The sequence below is a fragment of the Corvus hawaiiensis genome, chromosome 3, assembly GCF_020740725.1.
Source record: "Corvus hawaiiensis isolate bCorHaw1 chromosome 3, bCorHaw1.pri.cur, whole genome shotgun sequence".
NCBI classification, from domain to species: domain Eukaryota; kingdom Metazoa; phylum Chordata; class Aves; order Passeriformes; family Corvidae; genus Corvus; species Corvus hawaiiensis.
Window position 1 is genome coordinate 109,945,776 of NC_063215.1, and position 19,828 is coordinate 109,965,603.

Consider the following 19,828-nt stretch of genomic DNA (forward strand, 5'->3'; position numbering starts at 1 on the left):
GGGCCGGGGGCGCGGGAGGCGCCGCTGAGGGCGGCGATCGGCGGCGCGGCCCCGGGGCGCTTCAGCGGGGCTGCTCTGCGCCTTCCCCCGAGCCTGTGGTAGGGAGAGAAAGGCACAGCCTCCCGCGAGGCCCCCTCTGGAAAATAGCGCTAATTTAAATCAAATATCTTCTGGGAAAATTTGCTTCCTCGCCTCGGTTTGTTGTCGCGTCCCCAGACTGGCGCCGGCAGCCGCCGATGAGCAGGGATCTCAGAGGCAGGGGATGCGCCCGGGGCAGAGGCTTCCCGGGGTGGCGAGGAGGAGGATGGCGAGGCGGAGGATGGCGAGGAGGAGGATGGCGAGGCAGAGGACAGAAGGGAGAGCCCAAAAGGATGCCCGAACCTGGTGAGCCAGCCCCTCTGCTTCTACCTGCTTTCTGAAGCCATATTACTTTTCATTTAACGCACTGTGCTAGGCAGTTACAGTTTGTCTCCCGTGGTCAAAAGAATCACTGAGAATAAAACTTGCACTATTTTGCTATCCATATTCTTTCAATCCACTTTTTTTTTTTTTTTTTCCCACCCAGGAAAATCTCGGCTAGTCCAATCAACGATGGACCAATTTATTCCCTATAAGGGCTGGAAACTTTATTTCTCTGAAGGTATCTTTAGACCAAAATTATATGTAGCAAGTTGGTTTTTTTTTTTTCTAAAATTGGTTATACGTAGTGTTAGTAGAGTTATAAGTTCAATAAAGAACAACGAAAATTTCATATATAAAAACATAAAATAAAGACTTCACTCTTGTGATTACTGTAATCTCTGTGATCATTACTGGGATACTGTGGAGATTATAATCTGCCTTAGTTTTGCAATGCAGAAAAATAATGGAAGAAAAATTACTTGTTTATGTATTTTGTGAAGTGGAAAGAATTATTTCTGTCACTAACGTGGTGTGTTTCTAATTAGTTTACAATGACAAGTCTCCTTTTGTCCAGAAGACTCAAGCGTTTGAAAAGTTTTTTATGCAGCGCATTGAGCTTTATGATAAGGTAAAAAACAAACCCAAACATATCCCACCCCAACAACCTGTTGTTGATGCAGGAACACTACAGATTTTTGGGTGGTTTTCTTCATCAAAAGTAACCTCCTTTATAGACCTGAAACATTTAGGACATAATTTGGGTGTTTCACTTCTAATTTGAAGTGTGTTTTATCATTTACAATGTTTCCCAGGATGAAATAGAAAGAAAAGGAAGCATTCTCGTGGATTATAAGGAACTAATCCAAGATAGAGAACTGACTAAATCGATACCAAATATATCTACTGAACTAAGGGATATGCCTCAGAAAATACTGCAGTGTATGGGCCTGGCAATTCATCAGGTAAACATGAGGTTCTGATACATGGAAGCATAACCCTCGCAACAAAAAAGAACCAGTGACACTTAGAGGCAATTATGTTATAAACCCCAAATCTCTGTGTTTTCCTGTCTTAGGGGGAATTACTGTTTATTTAAAACTCAAATCCTTTCATCTCCTGCCTTCCTGTATGACCCACAAAATCACATTTTGAAGTTGCTTTGGTCTTGGTGCATTTTTGTTATTCATCATTGGAGCACCTGACTATAGCTAAATGTAGTTCTAACACCTATGTCTCTCCCTACTGGAAGTTCTAATTCCTGTGGGCATCTGTGTCCCCCTTCCTGTTCCACCCAGGTGCTCACCAAGGACCTGGAAAGACACGCTGCGGAGCTGCAGGTGCAGGAGGGATTGCCCCTGGATGGGGAACCTATCATAAATGTGCCTCTCATCCATGCCAGGTAATGGGTGCTAAGTAGTTGCTCTTGCCCAAGGAAGAGCTGTTTGCTTCCTGTCTAATCCTTGCCTGTGTCCATGTATGGTGCTGAGGGCTTACATGTTTATGGGAAAACTGGGCTCTGTGGAGCTTTTTCCAGAACACCACTCTACATTTTGCTTTTTTCTTCCCCATGACTTCATGTCCTTGTGAAGAAAAAAGTGAAATGAAACCTCCTTGTAAGCTGAATAAACAGCTTGAACTAGAAAAACTTGTAAGTAGAGAAGTGGCTTATAAGTAGAACAACTATTCTATAACACGTGTATTGATTAAAAGCAGAACTATTTAAATTTCTGTTGGCTGGAGGAGCTTTTAATGAAACAAGTCCTTAGAACTTCTTTTCTTTGTCAGAAGTAATGGCATCTCAGGCTTCAAGGGTCTGAGGGAACTGGGTGTATGAGCCCTATTGGAGTTCAAATGGAGTTTAAATTACTTTTTAAAAATTATTTTATTTTTTATGATTGTTTTTAATTCCCTACTGGTGGTGGCATAGCCATAATAAAACTTTGGTCCTTCCATGTTGCAAGTCTGAGCTCCAGTCTTTATCCAAAACAATGGAAAGATACAGTTATGGATGACCATAAGGTAATGTCTGTTGTATTGCTAGGCCAGAGGTGTCACTGGATAAACAACCTGGACTGTTTGAGGCTGTTGAGGTGGATTCATGTGGAGAATATTGAATGTTCTGCTGCTTTCTAGAACAAGAATTAAAGGCTGTGCCATGGGTCTGCCGAAAAAATACTTCTGAGAATTTTTCCTGGGTTACCATTTTTAATTGGGAAGAGGATTTTTTTGTCTGTTTATGTTTGGATGGGTTTGGGGGTTATTTTTATCCTCCATTTCTGTGTGCTAATGCTGAGCTTTGATGCAGAGTGTACAACTATGAGCCTCTAACCCAGCTGAAAAATGTGAGGGCCAACTGCTACGGCAAATACATCTCCCTGCGTGGCACCGTGGTGAGGGTCAGCAACATCAAACCCCTGTGCACCAACCTGGCCTTCGTCTGTGCCACCTGTGGGGATGTGCAGGGGGTTCCTCTCCCTGATGGGAAGTACACCCTTCCCACCAAGGTAAGCTAAAACCATTGAACTTCATGCTTTTTGTTGTGTTTTGTCAAAAAGCAGCATCGCTGGTATTAAAAAAAAAAAAAAAAATTAAAATATAGTCTTTAAAAGCTAGGCTAAACAACTGACACATTGAAAAAGAACTAAACATACCAGGCAACTTTTCTTACTGCAGACCCTTGTTGCTTGTAAAAAATGTATGCTGCTGGAACAGGATGTGACAAGCAATGTGTGGAATCTCCCTGAAATCTGGAAAAAATATTATCTCTTTTAATTTCCATTTCACTAGTTAGGTTTAAAAAGACTCTTCCACCTTGCTGTGGAGGTTTTCTATGCCTACATTGTTTGGTTTTCTGTTTAGAACTTTCTATTTTAATTTTACTTCTTATTATCTGGATTTAAAAAGTCATTAGATATAGGACAGTGCCTGGTTATTTTATGTTTCCTCATGTGCTCGAGTGGAAAAAATTATCGTCTCTGGAACATCCATGGGTATTAAAAAAAAACAACAAATCAAAAGCAACCAACTAAAAAATACTGCCCAACGAAAACAAATGAACAACCAACCCAAAAAACCCCCCACAAAAACCAGAAAAACTCCACCAAAACCAAAAAACAAACAAACAAAACCCAGAGCAAAACACAACCAAAAAAACCACCCACTACCTCTTCTTCCCCCCTGCCCTGCCCTTCCCCAGCTCAAACCCGTTCACCAAGGCACTCACTCAACTCAGCTGTATTTGCTCTAACAGCTATGAGTCAGGTGTGTGCACTTGATGGCTTTTCATTAATTATGTAATTTGTAGCCCTAATTTAACTGGCTTTTTTCCTGGAATGATACTGAATTATATTGCCTCGCTTTCCTTTTTTTTTTTTTTTTTTTTTTTAAATCAAATAAGGCAATTTCACCTTAGGGTTTTTAAAAAGGCTGGGAATGAATCAGAATTCCTGTTGTTGCAGTGCCTTGTTCCCGAGTGCCGGGGCCGGTCCTTCACAGCCGACAGGAGCTCTCCTTTAACCACCACAGTGGACTGGCAGTCTGTCAAGTAAGCACAAAAATGGGATGTGACGGGATGGCTCAACCCATGTTACACTGTGTGATGTTAAATATCATATTCTTTTGCAGCAAGCACTCTCCAACATTTGTGTCACAAAGCAGTTGGTTTGTCCAAGCCCTGGTATACTCTGTAACCTGCCCTGTAATAGTTCTCTGGAAATTCCTTCTGCCCTTACCGAGCTCCTCAGCTCTTTGCAGCTTTTCTTGATCGCTTCTAATGGTGTCTATGATTTCATGATTCCCTTTAACGAGATGTAAGTCAGCTAGAAAAGCCCTGTTAGGTTAAACTGGTCAGCTGTGCCACTTGACCTGAATGAACTGGAAGTTTTGAGTTTAAAAACTCCTGCTGCTGTTGGCAGCTCCAGAGGGCGCTGTTTATCACAGCTTCTTTGGTAAAGCTTGGCTTGGCTTCAAGGAAATCTCCAAGCTCCAAGTGCAGAGCCAGAGCTGGAACTTTCACAACCGGAGGGTGAACTACTCTTCTTGTTATGGTCTGAGAAATTTCTTGGGCTGTTCTAGGGTTAGAATACCAATTAAGAATTCATGAGAGTGGTAATGTCTGAGCTCTTCATTGCTTTATATTGGTCCCTTTTACTTCATGTACCGTACTTATTTCTACATGAACATGCTCATCAGTGGTAGAATATCTGAATTTCAACCCGGAGTTCTGGGTTTTATGCAAAATTTATACGCATTTAGTGAAGTGTGACCTGAAGAAGATGCCCAGAGCTGCAGATGTTGTGTGCTGCAGTTGGACTGGAAGGTGCTGCACAGTGTGTGAGCTGCCCTTGTGTGTTGCAGGGTGCAGGAGCTCATGTCAGACGACCAGCGGGAAGCAGGACGGATCCCGCGCACCATCGAGTGTGAGCTGGTCCAGGACCTCGTGGACAGCTGTGTCCCAGGAGACATGGTCACAATCACAGGCATAGTGAAGGTGTCAAGCACTGAGGAAGGTGAAGTACAGCACCTGAGAACTCCTTTTTCCTTCACGGGGGTTTTTCGGTAGTGCTTACTCAAGAACAACAACAGTCACTCCCCTTAACTGGAGCTCTCAGAGTTGAAAGTGCATAAAGTGTAAATTTCTTCAGAAGCTACCAGACTTTTACAAGGAGGAGTTGGTTTAGGACGTTAATTGATTCATGTTTTCCCTTTAATATCCCCTTCAGACATTAGGACAACTGTCAAACTGTTAGTTTAGCTTCCCTAGAGAAATTTTTCAACCCTTTTATTCCTTTTATTTTCAAAGTGAAGAAATATGTTGTGCACTGTTCTGAAAGAATTCATTGCAGATAACTGCAAGACTGTTTTACTCTGAGACTTCATTTTCTGCTCAGTAATCAATCTATATAAAAAATTATTAATTATTAATTCATAATTGCTGATTAATTATGAAGCTACGTGTTTAATGCTTCTGCACCATGCATCTTTTTTTTCCTCTAAATATTCAGTGGAAACATTTTATATTCAACTTTTATTTGACTACAAAAATTCCTGGAAAAAATAATTTTTTCTGGGACAAAATTGTCTCTAGACATATGCCCTCCAATTCAGCAAAATATTTTATTGTGTATGTAAGTGGAGGGAACTTCAAAAAACAAGTGTAACTAGAAACTTATTTTGCATCAATTTTACAAAATGCAGATATTCAGTACTTAAATATGAACATGGCTGTACATGATATTTTTGAATTACTCTATGCCATTTGTAGATAATATGAGTCCTTATTGATAGAAGAAATGCTCCATCATCCTTTCTCAATTTTTCTAACAGGAGCTTCTAAAAATAAGAATGACAAGTGTATGTTCTTATTGTACATTGAGGCAAATTCTGTCAGCAACAGTAAAGGACAAAAACTAAAGAATTTTGATGATGAGACTTTTCAGAGATCCTTCATGGAGTTTTCCCTTAAAGACCTCTATGCTATCCAAGAAATTCAAGCTGAGGAAAATCTGTTCAGGCTCATTGTGAAGTAAGTTGTGTCAGACCTAGACCAGGTCTAGGATTAGACATGAATCAGTGTGACCACCTTCAGACAAACGTGACAGCTCATCCTAGAGCTGTGAAATATCTGAGCCTTGTGCAATAGAAACTGTCCTAGAGATCTAACAAACTGCAGTGGGAAGGGGACTTGGGAGGGAATGAAAGTATTGCAGTGGGAATATTGGGACTTTGGGAGGGGCTTAGGGATACAAGAAGTTACCTGTGTTCTAGTTCAACCTTAGAAAGCTTTGGGTAGAAAAGCGATTAGTTAATTTTGTTCCTCACCGTGTAAATTCAATTTGCAAATACCATTTTGTCCTCTGCTTTTCTACAGTGGAGGAAAGAGGTGCAAGGACTGAGCAAAGGGTGTGAAAGACCCTCAGTTCAGACTAAAAAGTACTCTTCTGCCTGGGGTGTCCCTCAGGCCCTCCCAGTGGAGTCAAAGAACACAAAACTGGCATTTTAAAAAGAGAGTTACAGGTAGTTACTTGATTAAGAGAAGAATAGGTGCAGGTACCACTGGGAAGCTGCTTCTCCTTTGTCTTTGTGAGGGCTCAAGTGAAAAGCTGTTCTTATTTCAATCATTTCTGATTATCCAAAAATTTCAAGAAATTTGATGCTGCTGATGTCTGTTGGAAATTCAGCAACAGCTTCCCAAAGGTTTTATATGTTTGTTAAGGTGTTCCGTGATGAGAGACAGAACAAGGGATTGTTTGTAGTAATACATGATTTATCTTCCATTTATATGACCTTGTGCTTTGCTTTTCAGCTCTCTTTGTCCTGCAATCTATGGCCACGAGGTAAGTCATTTAACACCTCTGCTTGCCATTCCAGTTTGAAATGTTTCTGCCACATTCAATTCCTAAGGGATTCACAAAGCTTATCTGGGATGGGGGGAAGGGGCAGGGACTGTTTTTACAGGTGACTGTGGCTCTTTTGGTGTCAGGGAAGTGGCAGCCTTAGACCCTGAAGTTCAGTGATCCAGAAGGAAAGGTTATTACAGCCAGTTCTGGGGAGCTCTCAGTGTTGGTCACCACGATCAAATACTTACCAGTGTTGGCCTGTACCACAACAGATTGTGAAGGCAGGTTTGGCCCTGGCCTTGTTTGGAGGATGTCAGAAGTTTGTGGATGACAAGAACAGAATCCCAGTGCGAGGAGACCCACATGTTCTGGTTGTTGGAGATCCAGGATTAGGAAAAAGTCAAATGTTGCAAGTACGGTTTCCTTTATTACTATTTTCTGTTTTCCTCTATTTCCTTGTTATCTTGACTTGTAACCATGGTAGGATAACTGTGCTAAGACCAAAGGGTTGACTGAGCCTGGCTGGAGCTATCTTTTCATGTAGGATGCCTGAAGTATAGGACAGTATCCAAAGGGCTCTCCTGCTGTCCTCTCCTTCCAGGGAGCCTGTTAGAACACCAAATCGGGTGTCCTTGGTTAGGTCCATGGGCTTTCAAGTACAGGCTTACAGGCTTGCTGTCTGCCCTTACACAGTTCTTTTCACCAACCCTTTTCCCCACAGAGGAGGCTCACTCCTTCCTGTCTTCATTTAGCTGGTCCATTGTGAAATAAAATAATATTCTTTGAACAAATGCAACTTTAAATACCATGTAACTCTTCTCCTGTGAGGTTTACTTCCATTCCTTACCCCATTTCTATGTTGCTAGCACACATCTTGGCTTTTTGGGAAAGTGACCTGCTGCTGTGTTTGGGTTTTGATCTCAGTAGGCATTTCTGCATGACTATGACAATTAGTAATTTTTTTTTTCCTTAAACTCAGTGATTTTTTAATTCCATGTCTTTTTCCATGATTACTGTGAAGTGAAGAAGGGACAGAATTCACCTAGACCTTCTTTAGAAAGTCTGAGTCTTTCTAACATGGACCTGTTATGTTAGGATATGATTTGCAATAACTTAGCCAAAGTGATGGATTTGCACGCAAGTTGCATCCTAACAAACGAAATTTAAAAATTATTCTTTTGTTGAATGGGGACTCTCCAGCACAGAGTAACTGATTTGTTCGTTCACATTGTTACTAAAAAAAAAGAATGCCATTCAAGAAAAGTTACTCCTACTGCTTTGCAGAAGTCTCTTGGGGTTGCAAAGAGTTATGACTTTACTGTTGGGCCATGTTAAGTAGAAAGAAACAAATTTGGGTTTACTTTGAATTATTTCTCCAGAATAAGGCTTATGAAATTCTTCACTTTGGGGAGGGAAAAAGTATTTGTTTCTCTTCTAGGCAGTGTGTAACATCGCTCCTCGAGGTGTGTATGTTTGTGGTAATACTTCCACCAGCTCTGGCCTGACTGTTACACTGTCCAGAGATGGCACTTCTGGAGATTTTGCCTTGGAAGCTGGTGCCTTAGTGCTTGGAGATCAAGGTAATCCATGTAATGCCACAGGTTCTGTGTAGCCACATGTGAGGGGCAGGAGTGTGTGTGCTGCTGAGTCTAAGATAAGCCAAAGTACTCAATTAACTGTGGACTAAAAATGTCTGTTTGAAGTATGATACTGGGTTTCCACACTGTGGGAAGTTCTGAGCTTCTCCAGTGACTTCTCTGGGGGCAATTGCAGGAAAACTTCAGTTCTGCGATTCACATACCAGACTCACTGGGTCAAAGAACTAGGATTTTTTTTGTTCAGGAATCTGACTTGATGTCAACTGCTGGACTCTTACTGGTTTTGAAAAAGGACTTGCTTTTGAGATTTGTTGTCTATTTTTAGAAAGCTTGTTTTGTCACCTTAATGTATTATCAAGGATGCTGCATGCCTGAATCAGGCTGGTTTGGCTGCATTGCCATGAAATGGAAACAAACCTGGCTGAAATGGAGACTTTGGCTGGTGTCTTCTGCAGTCCCTAGGGTTCTAAGTTGGACTTTGGATGTAACACTGGATTGTAGCACACACTTGCCCTTCAGTTAATGTGTTGTCTGATAAGTCTTTGTCCTGTTTTAATTGCTTCCAGGAATTTGTGGAATAGATGAATTTGATAAGATGGGAAACCAGCACCAGGCTTTGTTGGAAGCCATGGAACAGCAGAGCATCAGCCTGGCCAAGGCTGGCATTGTCTGCAGTCTGCCAGCTCGGACATCCATTGTTGCTGCAGCAAACCCTGTTGGAGGACATTATAACAAAGCCAAAACAGTGTCTGAGAACTTAAAGTGAGCACTTTCTGAAATGCTGATTTATAGCTCACATTCAGGAGTAGATGCTTCTGGCAGCTTTGTAGCTTGTGTACAGTTGCTTTCCAGTTTTTTTGGAGCGTGAACACAAACTTTAATAATTTTTAGTGGCTTTTGAGAGAGAAATTGCTGTTCTACTTTATCCTAAATGAGCAGGACAGGATCTTTTACATGTGTTTGAAGTGCAACAGAGTTGCTACAATTTTTCCTCTTCTCCAAGTACTGTGGTTCCTTGTCTTTCCAGAATGGGGAGTGCTCTGCTGTCAAGATTTGATCTGGTGTTCATCCTGCTGGACACCCCGAACGAGGACCACGACCACCTGCTGTCCGAGCACGTGATGGCCATGCGGGCCGGCCGGCGCGCAGCCTGCAGCAGTGCCCTGGTGACCCGGGCCAGCTCCCAGGAGCACTCTGTCCTCCAGGCTACGTCAGACCGACCCCTGCTCGAGAGGCTGAAGGTGGGACTTGTCCTGGGGCTGCTGCATGGGATGCTCTAAAGGAAATTTGCTGTGTTGGGTTTCAGGAGAGAGCTACACAACTGGGCTGGGTGTAATAATTTGATATGACATGATCTGCAATGGAGTACTGAATCCAAATAAAGCAGTGTGGAAGCAAATCCTTGGGCATCTGCAACTCCATGGATTTGGAAAGTATGGGAGAGGAAGCATATTTCTTACTAGACTTCAGTGATGGCTTTGAGAACTTACAGTGTCAAATGCCACATCTTGGGAGAAATACTCCTGCTGGAGCTAAACCCCTGCACTTTTGGAAGTGGGATATCAGCAGTGATGGTTTAGTCTTCTGTGGAGCTGCAGCAATTGGGAATTTGAATTTTCTCTTTTTGAGAAAGGATTTAACTTTATAGTGAATTCTATTTGGCACTTCTTACCCTTGCAGATGAGAAGCCCTGCCTGCTTTTTCTGAAATGGCAAAGTGTGTGTGTGTGTTTAGATGTCTGAGCATAGTGTGGGGACTTGAAGTACACTGTTCATATACGAAGCACTAAAGCCCTTATAGTGGTGACTTTACCAGATAAAGCATAAAGATGATGATTTGATATTAAAATTTTTATTTTATAGGCTTCTGACAGACAGAAATCTAACTCTTTGTGTTAGATCTCAGCAGGAGAAAACTTTGATGCCATTCCCCATCAGCTGCTGAGGAAGTATGTCGGATATGCTCGGCAGTACGTCCACCCAAACTTATCTCCAGAGGCTGCACAAGTCCTCCAGGAATTCTACCTCGAGCTCCGGAAACAGAACCAAGGAGCAGACAGCACCCCCATCACCACGAGGCAGCTGGAGTCCCTGATTCGACTGACAGAGGTAAATGCAAGCTAGAATGCTTAAGGGATTGAAAGCAGAGATTATTCCTAAGGTACTACCTAAATCCTATCATTTTTTATAGCTTATTCACCACTGTGCTTTTTTGTTTTGTTAAAAAAAGAAGTGAGAATGCAAGAGGCTTAGAAGTGCTTAAGAGCTACTGCTCCTTAAAACTTCTTATAAAGTAAAACGCCCTTGAGAAGATGGAAAGAGAATGTGTCACATTCCCCAAAAGGAGAAAAAGTAGGTGCAGGCAGGAATAACCTGCTGCCCACCATGAACTTAGAATGCTTCTGTTTTCCTTTTCCTTAACGCTGCCTTAACAACACTATTTGTGATCTGCTGCTTCACAAGGCTACACTGCTACAAAGCAAATAAACTCCAAGCTGCAGCCTAAAAGTGCAAGTATGCAGGAGGTGACATTGGCACACGAACAAAAAATAGAAAGATCTTCCTCTAATCCTGTCGGCTTTTATCTCTGCTTCTAAAATTTGTGCTTGTAGCCCTTGTAGAGTGATTGTAGCCCTTTTTCACATCAGCTATGATATATCTTAAACCTTTATGGTTTTTTTTTTTTCCTGTTTTAAGGCACGATCAAGGCTGGAATTAAGAGAGAAGTCTACCAAGGAAGATGCTGAGGATGTAATAGAGATAATGAAATACAGGTAATAGAAAACACTGCTTTAAAAATAAATAGAGCATCACAGTACCATTCACTTGAAACTTTTTTCCTTTACATTTTCAAACACAGTGAAGAAATCACTTTATCAAGCTTAGGCCCATGATACTAATATTTGGGTTTGTTAGCTGCTTTTTAAAAGCTGACAGCAGCCCTAAGTCACATACAGCTGCTGAGGCTTGTGAGTTGTGTGACCACAGTGGTTCTGTGTGTCTGTGCACAGTAACGCAGACATGAGACGCTGCTGAAGGGTTTCTTCTCCCATGGGATTACTCTCTGGTGCAGGTGAACAGTTAAAGTTTAAAAGTGATTTGGATGAATGCTTAGTCTAAGTTCCCTAGAGAGTGACTTGATGGTGGATTGTTTTCTACATGGCTTCTGAAAGCCCTCTCCAGCAGTTATGTTTTGGGAATCAAATCCACCTATGTTTGCTTTTATCTCCTGAGAGTTTTCTCTCTTTTTGTAACCTGTTTGTAGCATGCTGGGGACCTACTCGGATGAGTTTGGCAAGCTGGACTTCGAGCGTTCCCAGCACGGGTCTGGGATGAGCAATCGGTCGCAGGCCAAGAGATTCGTGTCTGCCCTGAACAGCATTGCAGAGAGGACCTACAACAACCTCTTTGACCTGCAGCAGCTGCGGCACATCGCCAAGGAGCTGCAGATTCGGGTGAGCTCGCCCAGCAGCCACCCCAGCAACAACAGACTGCCAGACCACTCACAGTTATTTATTGCCCAAGGGAGAGCAGCAAAGGCACCTCTGCTGTGCCTCTTTGCAATGACAGAAATAACAACAGAAATAACCAATTTACTGCTGTTAGGCCAAGCAGAGCTCCTGAAGTGTCTCTGTAAGCTTCACTGGCCTCACAGCTGTTTGCAGCAGCAACTCCCTGCACTGGTGAGGGCTGATCTGACTGATGAGGCTGGTTCTGAGCAAGATTCTGGTTTGATCTGTGAAAGGCAATGTTGGTTTCAGTGCTTCACTCCCTCTGGCTCCCCAGAGGAAACACCTCTTTTTGTTCCCAAATTTAGACTTGTGGTGTCCCTGCTCTATTTCTGATGTTTCTGCATGACCTTCTCTGGATTAAATATGCCTTTCAGGTTTTCATTCCCGCTGCAGACATCCTAGTGTTGTATCTTGATAGGGACATCATGTAGGACACATGGCCACAAACATACTCTGCCCTGTAATTGATTTGCATTCTGTACTTGTGGGGGCTTCAGCCAAACAGAATTATTGGTAGCTAATTCTACTTTTTGCTCCATTGACTACTTATTCAGTTTAATTCAAGTAACTCTAATTCTACCTTCATATATAGAATATTTTTTGCCCATTCAAAGTTTTATACCTGGAAATCAGGGAGAGTTGTAGAAATCATGCTTTTCTGTGGTAGATACTTCACTTCTGTTTCAGAACTGGAATTTATACAAATGTAACTGTAGCCTTTCTGCATGTCATAAAGCAAAGAATGCTACCTCTGGGTAACACTACAATAAAAAGAGTGTGTAAGTAAAGCACAAAAGTGGGGGAATGATGCTATGACACCTCCTAGCAGGTGAACAGTTTGCTAAGGAATCTGACCTATTCTTAGCCCACTTTATTTCACTAAGTTCTTTCAAATGGTTCATGTTGCTTTACATCAGGTAAGATGTCATTCTCCAATTTGATATTTTTGTCTTTATTTTCCCAGGTGTCTGATTTCGAGAGCTTTATTGGATCCCTAAATGATCAGGGTTACCTTTTGAAAAAAGGTTCAAGAGTTTATCAGCTTCAGACCATGTGAGAAGAGTCACTGTGATGAACTTCCTTCAGACCCAATCGTTCCACTGGACTGAGGGACCTGCAGTGGGGAGGCACATCCCGAGCTGAGCTGCACCTGGCACAGCCCTGGTGTTTGCTGGGGTGCAGATACCCCTGAAGAAAATAAATTGGAAAGCTGCCACAGGACAAACTGACACATGGTATTGCTGCCTGGCTCATCCTACAGGTCTGCCATTCCAAATGGGACTGTGCAGGGCTATACTGCACCTCATCATCCTCGAGGAGTGGAAGGTGTGGTTTTATACTGACATTATTACAGTGCCATGCTGGACCCACAAATTTCAACCCAGAAATCTTTCATGAGAGGATGATATGAGCTGTACTTTTAGCACTGTAGTTCATTTGAAGTCTAGAAATGTTTCCAGAAAGTTGTGAAGTTTCATGTTGAGACAACACCATTTTATAGCTGTTACCAAATGACACTCTATTGAAACTGACTTGATTTTCTGCTTTGAAACTTGGTCTTTGAAGCCGAGGTTTTGTTTGAAATCCAAGTCTGATTTAAAAAAAAATCCTTATTAGAGTATTTAATTTGTAAAGCAGGGATTGGATTTTGACTTTCATTAAACTTTATATATGAGAAATATTATTTGTTCAAGCTGTTTAATGGCCATTACAAGATCTGTAACACCAACAGGTTCTGTTTGTTTCTGTGTAACTCTGTTCCTGACACAGAACAATGTGTGCTCAGCACGAGTGAAGTGCTGAATGCTTCCTGACTTTGATGAAATCAGAATCATGGTCTGGTGCAATGAAATGGCACGTGAGCAGCTTTCAGTGTAAGAGTTTAAAAACCACAAACACGCCCCACCCCCCATAAAGAATAATATATTTTAAAAATCAAGAACACAGTGCTCATTCTTCTGTTCTCCCTCTTTTATTTCTCAGGTAAGATATGATGGATCTAAAAAAGCAGAAACACTGAAGCTCAGTGCCTCATCTTCTGGTTTAAGCGACATCAGGGTCTGACGTGCACCAAGCTTCCACAGCCCTTGGGTACCAAAACACAAGCTTTGGATGTCAAACAACATGTCACACTTTTCAGTGCTGCCCAGCTGGGAACCTACCCCAAGGTACCAACCTACTTGAAACTGAAAACTGGTCTGAAGATGAAATGCTTTAAGTATGAAATTATAGTTCTACATCTGAGCTCTTAAGGGGCAAGGTCTGCTCTACCAACAAACTGGAAGCAGGTGTTAGATACCGATTTTAGCTTAGTACAGTGTTGGGGGATAGGAACGCGCCTCAGGAGCAAATAAAAGACTGCACCTGGAAAAGTAAACTCCTTCCTGCTTCTCCTTGAGATAAAATAAATGCGGGCAACCGCGGGCTAGAAGCAAGTACTGAGCACAAGAGAGCACTTGCGCTCTCTGAGAAGTCTCTTAAGATAAAGCAAACCTTTCCGTTCCTCCCTCAAGGGCTTGTTCGGGAACGCTGCGGCCCCGCACCCGCCGCGAGGAGGAGCGGGATGAGCCTGGGCAGCCGCCCGCCGGCCCGCCATGGACACGGCTGTCCGCGCGGGGGAGAGCCTGTGCCGGGAGGTAGGCGGGAATCCAGCGGGGAAGCGGTGGAAAAGCGGCGGGGAAGCGCTTTCCCCCGGGCCGAGCGTTCCATTCCGCCGCCGCCGCGGGTGGCCGCCTGCCGTCAAGCGCGCGGCCCGGCGGAGGGGCGGGGCTGGCGTAAAGCGCCGCAAAAGGTCGCGCGTCTCCGTCAGCGCTCGCGGCACACGCGCCGCGCGCGGCTCGCGCGCCGTGCCCAGTCCCGCGGGGCGGATGGCGCGGGCGGCGGGAGGCCGCGCGCTCCCGCGGGCAGCGCGGCCGCGCGCGTAGGGCCGCGGGCAGCGCCTCTCCCGCAGCGCCTCTCCCGCACCGCTTCTCCCGCGCCCCCTCCGCGCCATGCTGGCCGCCGCCTGGCTGGGCAGGGGCTCCTGGGGGCTCCTGCGCGGCGCGGCGCGGAGGCGGCCGGGCGGCGGCGGCGGCGCGAGGCCTCTGGGCGGCCGGCCCGGTTCGGCGGAGGGCGGGGGGCGGCGGGGCGGGGGCATCTCGTGCCTGCCCGCGTGCGCGGGGCCCCCGCGGCTGCTGCGCGCGCCCGCCGCCGTCTGGCGCCTCCTCAGCGGCGGGGCCGCCCCGCCGGAGCCCCCCCGGGAGCGGAGCGCGGCGGAGCCCTGCGCGGAGCTGGTACGTGAGCGGCACCGGGGACAGGGCACCGGGGCGGCCCGAGCGGGAGCACTCGTTCCCCCGGAGCGCGGCTAACAGGTGTCACACCCGAAACTCGAAGTCGGACTTTTCTTTGGGGCTCTCGCGGCGGGGTGTTTTCCTGTTGAAGGCGAAGTTAATGTTTAGCAGGTCGAGGCCATGTGCCTTGCGCAAGCAGCAGGCTGCTTCCAAGAACTTTCCAGGCTTTCTGTCTGGTTCACCTGGAAAATTATTTGTTGTGATTAACTGTTATGTGCCAAGATGGGGTTTGCATTCCTGCCCTGAAGATTTTCCCTTTCTTGCTTTACAGTATGAAAACCCCTGGACCATCCCAAATATCCTGTCCATGGCGAGAATGGGCCTGGCGCCAGTTTTAGGTTATTTGATCGTTGAAGAGAATTTCAGCGTTGCACTTGGTGTCTTTGTCCTGGCTGGCGTGACGGACCTGGTACGTCTGCATCAGTTTGGAAAGGCATTGGGACAGTGGGCTCACGCTGATCCCGTGGACATGCACTGAAACTTAGACTCCAACATAGAGTGGAAATGGATAAAACAGATTCATTTTTATAGTTGTCGATTTCTAGGAATGCTATATATATATGTTTTGTGGTGTTGCAAAGGGAATTTGCAGGTGCCTAAAGGGGACTTTATGCTAATGGAGGAAAGAGGGAGGTCAGAGCTCCATGACCGGCCCCAGGTGGGCATTGGCCACTCAGTGCTTGTGCGTCTGGTGGTTGTTTTTGTGATACAAGTGTCAGCTAAGAGGTATCACATTTTATCATAGTTAAACTCGCCATTTTACCTGCTGTTATACATTAAATATCTCTGTAACAGTAGCCTACGTGAGCAATTTTGGTTCATACTCTTCTAACAGAGAGCTATTGAATTTTGGTTTTCCTAGCTGGATGGATTTATTGCACGGAACTGGGCTAATCAGAAGTCAGCACTGGGAAGTGCTCTCGATCCCCTGGCGGATAAAATTCTCATCAGCGTGCTCTACGTGAGCCTAACGTGTGCAAACCTTATCCCAGGTGAGGAAATGGCTGTTGTGTGTACTAGATAAGGCGAACAAGGTCAATTTATGTGTAGCAACATTTCTTGTGTTTCCAGAAGGAAAACTGTGTATCTCTTGGAACTCTTACCTTGCCAGTTGCTCTTTGCTCCTATTAAATGCTTTCCAAAGGACCCTACAGGAAGCAGCTGCTGCTGCATTCTTAAACAACTGGCATGTACTGCCGTTTTTCAATGCACTTTCTTTAAAGCAAAAATAGTTAGTAGCTATATAAAATTGTTTTTCATGGACTGGATTGTTTTAGGACTTCAGCTTAAACCCTTTCAGGAGTTGTGTTAAACATCCTCAGTGACGGGTAGAACTCATTCAGGAGAATTCGGGAGTGGTTCTTTTGTCTTCGTATTTTCTGCTCTTTTGGTTGTGTTTTACATTTAATCACGGACACAATTTTTCACTGGCTGGTGTTGGCTTGATCTTCCAGTTCCACTGACTTCCATGATTATCCTGCGGGATGCAGCGCTCATTGCCGCTGTTTTTTACGTGCGATACAAAACTCTTTCTCCACCGGTGAGTGCACAGCATTAAAAACATGGAATCATGGCAAAAAAATAAATTAAGAAGCTTTTAGCAAAGTTGTGGCCAAGAGATTTTTCATCTTGAGACTTGATGGTTACAAGATGTAATGCTTGTTCTTTGCCAGCTAGATTTCTGAGCAGGGCAGTGTTTCATAAAATACGTTTTCTAAAGATAAGTCAGAGCTACTGATAACTTTTTTCCTGTGTTTAATGTGTAATAAATCTCACAACAGAGCAGTGCAGCTCTTTAGTGCTACAGTTGCCTTGTCTGTATCATGTGAACAGGTATATCAAATTGAATGTACGAGGATTGCATTTTTTTTCCCTCTTTTCTCCCCCAACAGAGAACACTGAGTAGGTATTTTAACCCCTGTTACGCTACTGCACAATTAAAACCAACATTCATTAGCAAGGTAAGAGCAGTAACTCATTACAAAAGATAACTCCTTGGTACTTGGGGCATTGGGTGGTTTGGAGGGTGGGGATAATTTACCACTACTGCTGAGTACAGTTTGGAATTATTGCAACTAATTTGGAGGCAATTTACATAGGTCCTGAAGGGTTTTTCAACTGTGCTCTGTCAAAGCACGTGCCAATTTTGAGAGTGTAAAATGCTTAATTAAAGGAGATTTTAAAATAAATTTTATTTATTTAGATTAATCCTTAAAGCAGCAATAAAAGTGTGTGTTGGTATTCCTTGCACTGTACTTCTTCATGTTGCTCACAATTCCTATTTTGCTTTTTTCAGATGAACACAGCTGTTCAGCTGATTTTGGTGGCAGCTTCTTTAGCAGCTCCTGTTTTCAATTATGTGGACAGCATATATCTGCAGACATTATGGTAACTAATATCTTAATTTTTTTTTCCCAGATAATTTAATGTGCTCCTAAAGAAACTGGTAATTGAGATTAATTCGTGTGGAACAAAAATAAGCCCATATGCCTGAATTTTTACACCTTTAGTCTTAAATGATACCAGAATTAGATATTTATTGGTACTTAATTTACTATACAAGCAAAAAGTGGTCACATGAAACTAGTTAAGATCCAGGAATAATAGCTTAGAAATAAGTCTTTGGAACAGACATGGTACACAGTCAAAACATAAATTAGATCAATGGAGAAGAAGGGAGCAGGAAGAAAGGCTGTGTGGATTCCTCATTTGTTCATGCCGTAAGTGTCCCTGAAAAAGCAACCTTGGGATCAGTAAAAATAGCCATTCTTATTTTTGCTTTATACTGTACCTACTGTCTCAAAATCCAGCTTTCTGCAGCCTCTTTGAAAAGCACATGGAGAAATGGTGATTCCTGTAGACTTTAGGAAAGAAGGGGAGGGATGGAGTGAGAACAGGCATACAGGAGCTTGCCTCCTTAACTAATGCTGTTCCTTTCACTGTCACTGGTGATCTGAGCTGAACTGCAGCTGGCTGCAGGTGTTACAAGTGCAGTTATTTTTCCTGAGCTGTTAGGTAAGAGTTCAGAACAAAGAGCTCTGAACAGCAGATGCCAGAATTACTTAGTAACCAAAAGCAGTGCAAAATCCAGTGTTACTTGTCTTCTAGGGAAAAAAAAACCCAACCAAACCAAATAAACCAAAACCACCAACCCAAACCAGGAAGTGTTTAAGGAATTATGAATGAACCTTGATCTTAACAGTCTGTGGTTTTTCATCCTGGTGGTAAAACAAGATCCAGAATTGCATCTGAGTGTCATTCGCCAGATGCAATTGTGAATATTCTTGGAAACTCCCTGGCAGAGTGCCCAGGGAGGGCAGTGGGGAACAGAGGGGCAGGCAGGGCTGTAGCAGTGACTCCCACCTCAAGGGTGGTGTCAGCCTTTCACACAGACGAGCACTGCTAATTTAGGAGTAACTGTGGTCTGGGAAGGAAACAAAAGGTGCTGAAGCAAGAACCCTTTAGCTTTGGAACTTGGTGAAAATGGTAAGTTCAAGTCTTGAGTGGTTTGAATGCTCCCTGTTCACACTATCAGGGAATAGTTTCTTATATCTGCCAGTTCTCAAGCTAGTGAAAGTTATGTAGGCATCGATTGCTGAATCTTTTGTTTTCTCTAAAACAAGTGCTAGTGTGGTGAAAATATGTCCTAGTATGCAGTTACACTGAAGCATGCTGCTTACCACTGGATGGCAGATCCTTTATTCATCTAATCCTCCCCTTAACACTGAATTGCAGCACATAAACTGTAAGCTGCATTTTTGTGGAGCATGGTTCTTGACTGTGTAGTTAAAAACAAATGCTAAAAAAAAACCAAACCACTTTTTAATATTGTCTATAGACCCACATGACTTACAGGAACTCTCTTCCCCAAAGGTGCATCACAGCTTTCACAACGGTGACATCTGCCTACAGCTATTACCACTACGGCAGAAAAACTGTGCAGGTGATCAAGAACAAGTGAAGTGGTGCAGGTGATAAAAAATGAAGTGTTCCTGGAAGGGCAGGAGGATGCTGTGCCCCCAGAGGTGGTGGTATTGCAGCTGAGTTTTGGATCAAAGCACTCTTTGTTCTTCTGCTTAAACCATGGCATCACAGTGAAGTGAAATTTGAACATGTACTGTGTATATATGTAGAGAGAGACTTTTCAATGTATTTTTAATTTCTTTAAAAATGAGGTTGTTTACAAAAACAAAATAAATAACATTCTTAAAAACACGGGCTACTTGTTGCTGCCATGTGCATTCTGAGTAATTTTATGCTGTTTTTGAAGTCAAGACACACAGCTGGCACCAGATTTGTTCTGCCATATTCATGCAAGGCCCTGCGTATGCTGAGATCTGAGAAGAAAAAGCAATTACAAGAACAAATTTGTCTTTGTACCTCAACCTAAGTTAGTAAACCAGCACTGCTCATAGAACTTAATGACATGCCTCTGGTTGCAGCAGAAGAAAGCACATCATCGAGGGACAGAAATTCAAACCAGAGAGAAATTTTACGTTGCATTCCGTTGTCATATGGATAAGCCATGAAGAGTTCCTACCCTGCTCCCTTTTCTTTTAAAATATGAGCAATGATGAACTGTACCCAGATGGACCTAAGTTTCTCATCCTATGTATTCATTCCTAGCAATTGAAAGAAACTCCTGTATCT

The 19,828-nt window shown here is 43.5% G+C and overlaps 2 protein-coding genes across 6 annotated transcripts; both read left to right on the forward strand.

Moving 5' to 3' along the window:
• Positions 1 to 3: 3 nt before the first annotated feature.
• On the forward strand, positions 4 to 14,226 carry MCM8 (minichromosome maintenance 8 homologous recombination repair factor). Of its 4 annotated transcripts, XR_007202633.1 has the most exons (20): positions 4 to 384; positions 566 to 640; positions 948 to 1,030; positions 1,215 to 1,364; positions 1,698 to 1,801; positions 2,708 to 2,906; positions 3,861 to 3,946; positions 4,759 to 4,910; positions 5,728 to 5,926; positions 6,707 to 6,737; positions 7,013 to 7,153; positions 8,179 to 8,320; positions 8,905 to 9,100; positions 9,366 to 9,579; positions 10,237 to 10,446; positions 11,035 to 11,111; positions 11,603 to 11,792; positions 12,814 to 13,175; positions 13,620 to 13,723; positions 13,833 to 14,226. XR_007202633.1 is itself a non-coding variant. In XM_048299010.1 (18 exons), exons 1-18 carry the CDS (start codon positions 237 to 239, stop codon positions 12,904 to 12,906), a joined length of 2,490 nt encoding a protein of 829 aa, XP_048154967.1. In that variant the 5' UTR covers positions 4 to 236; the 3' UTR covers positions 12,907 to 13,530. The 4 variants fall into 4 exon arrangements, 2 of the variants coding, with proteins under 2 accessions (XP_048154967.1, XP_048154968.1); XR_007202634.1 differs by lacking the exon at positions 13,620 to 13,723; XM_048299010.1 differs by lacking the exons at positions 13,620 to 13,723; positions 13,833 to 14,226 and having other exon boundaries at positions 12,814 to 13,530.
• Positions 14,227 to 14,396: 170 nt separating this feature from the next.
• On the forward strand, positions 14,397 to 19,761 carry CRLS1 (cardiolipin synthase 1). Of its 2 annotated transcripts, none has more exons than XM_048299021.1 (7): positions 14,397 to 14,485; positions 15,450 to 15,587; positions 16,041 to 16,170; positions 16,633 to 16,718; positions 17,071 to 17,139; positions 17,475 to 17,566; positions 19,052 to 19,761. In XM_048299021.1, exons 1-7 carry the CDS (start codon positions 14,444 to 14,446, stop codon positions 19,137 to 19,139), a joined length of 645 nt encoding a protein of 214 aa, XP_048154978.1. In that variant the 5' UTR covers positions 14,397 to 14,443; the 3' UTR covers positions 19,140 to 19,761. The 2 variants fall into 2 exon arrangements, with proteins under 2 accessions (XP_048154978.1, XP_048154977.1); XM_048299020.1 differs by lacking the exon at positions 14,397 to 14,485 and adding an exon at positions 14,823 to 15,121.
• The last annotated feature ends 67 nt before the right edge of the window (positions 19,762 to 19,828 follow it).